Source organism: Helianthus annuus, chromosome 7, assembly GCF_002127325.2.
Source record: "Helianthus annuus cultivar XRQ/B chromosome 7, HanXRQr2.0-SUNRISE, whole genome shotgun sequence".
NCBI classification, from domain to species: domain Eukaryota; kingdom Viridiplantae; phylum Streptophyta; class Magnoliopsida; order Asterales; family Asteraceae; genus Helianthus; species Helianthus annuus.
The window spans coordinates 118,661,346-118,667,728 of NC_035439.2; the positions used below are offsets into that span (position 1 = coordinate 118,661,346).

At 35.1% G+C, this 6,383-nt stretch overlaps 1 protein-coding gene across 1 annotated transcript; it reads left to right on the forward strand.

The window, feature by feature from the left end:
• The first annotated feature begins 1,073 nt into the window (after positions 1 to 1,073).
• Positions 1,074 to 3,214, forward strand: LOC110920742 (heavy metal-associated isoprenylated plant protein 6). The gene is made up of 5 exons (XM_022164941.2): positions 1,074 to 1,187; positions 1,287 to 1,443; positions 1,761 to 1,990; positions 2,134 to 2,221; positions 2,421 to 3,214. Exons 1-5 carry the CDS (start codon positions 1,179 to 1,181, stop codon positions 3,041 to 3,043), a joined length of 1,107 nt encoding a protein of 368 aa, XP_022020633.1. The 5' UTR covers positions 1,074 to 1,178; the 3' UTR covers positions 3,044 to 3,214.
• Positions 3,215 to 6,383: the final 3,169 nt, after the last annotated feature.

The window sequence follows — 6,383 nt, forward strand, 5'->3', positions numbered from 1 at the left end:
GTAGTTCAACAAACCCGGGCTAGAAATGTACTACACCTTTACGCTCTTGTCGCTAGCTTCTGGTGTCGGATTCTTACTCGCAGCTCTTCTACCACCACCACCACCACCACCACGTCACTCCGCCACACACCACCACCACCACCCTGTCACTCTGCCACACATCACCAACCCCGCCACCCACCTCCATCTCCTATTGGCTTTGATACTTGTAGATCGGTGAAACACAGGTGGCTAGGGTTATCCGGCAACGATGTCGACGACACGAGGTCTATGGCTGACGATGGTGTTATACGTTTGCAATAGATCCAGCGATTGGAATGGCGGTGGTGGTCAGAGATGGTAGTGAATCACGTTGATTACCAAACAAACCCTCCAATCTGATGTTGCAGGTGTATATTTGTGTTGGTTGTGGTGGGGGTGTTGGTTGTTACAATCGAACAGATCCAGATTGAAGAAAATGAAAACCCTAATTTGGTCAGCTGAAGAAGAAGAAAATGAACAAAGTTGAAATGGTTTTGGGGATGGTGATGCAGATGTGTTATTAATAATAATAATAATAATAATAATAATAATAATAATAATAATAATAATAATAATAATAATAATAATAATAATAATAATAATAATAATAATAATAATAATAATAAATATGGGGTAAGATTACCAAAATACCCTTACCTATAACAGTCAAACAACCGTTGACCGTTAACAGGGTGTAAGAGGGCAACGTTTTCCATTAGTTGGGGGGGGGGGGGGGTCAGAGTGCGAAATTTCCTTGGATAAGGGTCAGAGTACCAATTGGCTCTAACTCCAGGAAATAAAATTGCAGTTTACTCTTTGTTAAATTTATTTAAAGAAAAATCAAATCAAATAGATTGAAAGTGAAGTAAATACATTAAAGAAAACTGAATAAAAACAATTACAAAACCACCCCCACAGTATTTATTAAATTTAAAATTAATTATTACCCATGCGTCCGGTCCATTAATCATCATAAATAATCCTCATATGCATACATGCATCATATATACATCATCATGTATCATATAACAACCCACCCCCCCCCCCCCCCCCTCCCTTCTGTTCTCTATATATACACACGTTTGCCTCCAATTCCACTCTTCAAACCAATTTCCCAATTTTCAATTCAAACCCTTGTTCATATATCATAACTTCCAATGGGTGAGGTAAGTGATCAAAATCACCCCCCTCAACTCAATTTTCTCTCTTCATCTTCTTGTCATCCTTAAAGTTTAACATCCTTTGTTTCATATATTGTTTTACAGAAAGATGATACCAAGAAAGAAGCTGCCGAAAAGAAACCGGCCGATGCCGGAGGTGCAAAAAAACCTGATGCCGGTCCGGTCACGGTTGTTCTTAAACTTGACTTGCATTGTGAAGGATGTGCCAAAAAAATTAAAAAATCCATCAGCCAATTTGAAGGTAGTACAAACATACAAATCAACAATTTATTATATTTAATAAAAATTATTATTAAAGTGGGTTGACAACTTGACATATAGAGACATAGTGTGTATATCTATAAGTATATGTATATATGTATACATGACTTGTTTATTCCGTCAAGCTATACACATGACGGACCTACCAAGGTTTTTTTAAATTCACAAAAATCATCACAGAACTTTTCTAAAAAAAAAACTGACTCTCTGGTTTTTTTAACGGTAACTTTCATTAAAAACACACGGACTATTAACATCCGTTAGTATGGCTAACGACGGTCAATAAAATCTTTGCAGGTGTGGAAAGTGTGAGGGCGGATACGGCGGGGAACAAGCTAACGGTAACGGGGAAAGTGGACCCCACGCGTGTCAAAGAGCGAGTTGAGTTCAAAACCAAGAAGAAGGTTGATATTCTCTCTCCTCAGCCCAAAAAAGATGGTGCCGAAGAGAAAAAAAAGGACACCCCACCGGAAAAGAAAGCCGATGATAAAAAAGACGATGAAAAAAAGGCCGAAAAACCCAAAGAGGTACTGCAATTAATTTGTGTAAATAAATATTTGGGTAGAGATTTAATTGCATTAATATATGGTGTTAATTGCATTAATTTTATGTCATTAAATAGTTTTTATTATGTGTTCAATTATTTTTTATTGTGTGGTGGTTGATATAGCCGCAGTCGAGTTCGGTGGTTTTGAAGATTCCGTTGCATTGTGACGGATGCATACATAAAATAAAACGCACAATTTCAAAAATTGATGGTATGTTTATTTCTTCTAGAAAATTCTTTATGTTTTGTTTTATCAATAATTTAATTTAATATAACGTCAAACTTTTTAAAATTTTATGTGACGTATAGAACTTATTATATATGTACTATGGGATTTGTTAATTGGACGGGTCATTAATTTAATTTGTTTTAAATTTTTTATATATTTATGTTTTGTTATTTTGTTACAGGAGTGGAGTCTGTGATGCCGGATGCCGGCAAGGATTTAGTGACGGTGAAAGGGACAATGAATCTGAAAGAGCTTGTACCGCAGTTAAAAGAAAAATTCAAGAGAAAAGTCGATATTGTCCCTCCTAAAAAAGAGGAGAAAGGTGGTGAAAACAAAGATGAGAAGAAAGAGAAAGAAGGTGGCGGCGAAAAGAAAGAAAAGGAAGGTGGCGGAGGTGGTGAAAAGAAAGAAAAGGAAGGGGGTGGCGGTGATGGGAAGGCGGCAGGTGGCGGTGATGCTAAGGCGGCTGGTGGTGGTGGCGGCGGCGAAGAGAAAAAGAAAGGCATTGAGGTGGTTAATAAATTTGAATATCATGGACAAAATCCGTATACATATACGGTGCCAACGTACAATCCGAATTACTACAATCAAGATTACGGGTATGGGGCTTCATCGTCGTCTAGCAATGGCTATGTATACCAGGGTTATAACCACCAAGGTTATAACCACGGGTACGCCATGGGATATTCGAATGCACCACCACCACTACCTCCGCCTCCTATGTATATCAACGACCCTCAAGGGTATCAACCTGATAACGGAATGTTTAGCGACGAGAATCCTAATGCTTGTTCACTTATGTAAATATACTTTAAGATATTAACACAACTGGTTAAACCGTTGGTTAAACGTTAGGTTTGTTTTATTATTTTACTTTGTAATTATAAAGTATTGTTAGATAATCCAATTTTGTGCAAAATAATGTAAACATTATCGCAAACAAAGAAATGAGAAATGGTCCATCTTATTATAATATTTTATAGTTGTAAGAGTATTCATATGTCCATATCCAGTGCCTTTTGGCTTTTTTCGATTAAACAATATTTATTAAGGTTTTTGGTAAATTTTAATACATAGGTTTAAAGAATTATTTTTATTCTTCTTAAACTACATAGATATTAGGCTCAAGTAAAATTTTCTCTTAAACAACATAGATATTAGGCCATGTGTTAGGTTTCGGGAAAAGGTTTTGGGGGGGGGGGGGGGGGGTTTCTGCAAGACTGCAACAATATTGCGAGGGTTGAGAAGATTGAAGAATTGGCGTATAACATATGCGATGAGAATTAATAATGTATACGTTATCAAACGAGAAAGATTTAATTTAGTGAAGTGCAACACGCGCGGGATTAAAACGTAGTTTTAGTTTAATGATTAATGAGTTTTCCCCAATATATGTACAAGTTTTGTTTTATGCATGACGCAATTGGCTCTCTTATTTTTGAATATACTAGTATTATTAAATCTTATCATTAATCGAAGACAGAAGGTTGTGCATGTACTATGACGTATTTCGTATTTGGATTCATCCTTTCAAGTTTCAAGTTTCTTCTGTTTTGAGGTACATTAGTTATTTGTGGTGAAGGGTGACCCACGTGTACGGGATCTTAAGTTCTATAAATAATTCAAAAAGATATAAAAAAGAGTAAACTTCCGTTTTGCTTCCTATGGTTTGGTCATTTTAACGATTTTGCCCAAACCTTTAAAAATAGCCATTTTACTCCCTGATGTTTTGGTTTTGTTGCCAGTTTGCTCCTTGCGGGGAGCAAAACGGAAACACAAACAGTTTGAATGGAGTTAGAGGCGGGGAGCAAACTGGCAAAAAGACCGAAACATCAGGGAGCAAAATGGCTATTTTTAAAGGTTTGGAGCAAAACCGTAAAAGTGACCAAACCATAAAGAGCAAAACGGAAATTTACTCTCTAAAAAAAGTAACTTTATAGTAATCTTATTTTTTTAGGTTCAGTTTATTTTTCTAAAGTATATTGTACGTAATAAATGCTTACATAATTTTCTCTCCAGTCCTCCACTTTTTTGTTTTACATCGTCGTTCTATAAATGTGGATGGAAAAGGAGTTTTTTTTTTTTTTTTTTTTTTTTCTAAGCACTACTTGGAACTTGAAAGGATTACATATTTGACTTGAATTTTCGAATCCATTTTTTTCTTAAAAAAATTTCTTTAGTGTATTGTTTTCTCATTTATGGATATTATGATCTAATTTTGAGTCATGTTCTTAAATATTTAAGGTGTTTTTAGAAACTAAAGTTTTTTATGGCAGTAGCGACGCATAAAGTTAAAAGAATTATCTTTTAAGAATTATTAATAATTCTCTAAATACATTAAGTTGTTACCCAATGCCTCTTTTAAGGTATACGGTGCCTGTGTTGAACATCCTTCGCACCATTAAATTGTTACCCAATGCCTCTTAAGGGTACCCGGTGTCTGTGCTAAACATCCTTCGTAGTTTGCTCCGTATCGATGGCATCAAGATTCTCTCCATCCCAATCCATCCTAATTTCATCAGTTTTGCTCTTCACAATCCATTTCAATCAGGACCGCCCTCCCTTCCATCCATCTCATTCCTCTTCATTCACATGGAACTCCATCCCCCATCCTGAATTTATCATTCTGATTGCATGCCGAGCACCCTTACAGGTAAAAGACCTAAATATGATAGTTTTGATCAAAGTTTGAGAAATTATAATTCTTATTTTTTTTTTAAATGACAACGCTTACTTCTACTCTACATTACATCAATTAGTCAAATAATTCCCTTTGCCTAGATTTAAATCTAGGATCTCCTCTTTAAGAGACACGAGCCCCTACTAAGTAGAATAGCCCCACATCAACGAGAAATTATAGTCGATAGCTTAAACTAAACTTACATAATTTACAAAATAATAGTGGGTGGTAACATTAGTTTTGGCAGACGTGTTTTAATGTACTTCCTTTTTCTACAATAATTAAACTCATATATATATTGCATTAAATAATCAAATATTTTAGTTAACCATATGAGCCCTATTAACCAACGAAAAGTGGATTCGAACATAACATAACCTTTAGTTTCAGGATTGGTCATTTTTTGATATTAGTTTAATGTTAATGTTGTTTTCTTGTTTTACAAGAAAAAGAGTTAATTATTGAACAAGTAATTTAATATTATTATTGGCTTCTATATGTTTCAAAGAGTTTTGCCTTAAGAGGTCACATTTAACAACACTGGCTGTGCCTTTTCATTCCTAGAAAAAGATGAACTCACAAATCAAGTTAGTATAACAAAACTAGAAATTATATAGTTAACATGCCGACCATGACTCACTCTTCACGTGCATCCAAATTTTCCATTTTCCATATATTAAAAAAAAACCCAATGAATAGTGTTTCAAAATATTATAATATAATAAAGTTTTAATATTATAAAATTGTTATTTCTTTTTATTTTTTAAGCTTATAAATTTGGTGTCAACCAGTACTTGTATCGAAAATATCAGTTCGTTATCGGTACATGAACGTAAAAATCAACATCACCCTGATACATAAAACGCCAAAAGTCGGTACCGGATTGAGTTTGATAGTCTTTTAGTTTGATAAGTTTGGTACTGCTACCCAGTACCATTTGCTCATCCCTGATCACAGTTATCGTACGAACAACAACGGTATCGTACAACTTTTTTTTAGTTTCAGGGGTAGGGATGAGCTCGGTGCCAACTTATACCCCGGTTACGGTATCAGAATATGAAGATAAAAACCGGTAGCCAACCGGTACCAGGAACGCCAAACGTCAGTACCGAACTGGTACTTAGGTTCTTTCGGTTCAGGAAATTCGGTATCAGTACCCATTACTATTTGCTCATCTCTGACTACTGATTTCTACCGAACAACATCATTACCATACAACCTTTTTAGTTGATTTTCTTTCGGTTATTTTAGTGTTTTTTTCTACATTTTCTTTTTATTCTTGTCAGCGGTTCCGTATGCAACACGCTCGTAGTGATTTCAAACACATATAAACACAGAGTAAATAACAAAAGAAGTTCGCCGCAACGCGGCAACTGTTTTTATAACTAGTTAACAATTAAGACATATTCAACACAATAAATAGAAATATATACAAGACAATATTCAACACAATAACTAGAAATA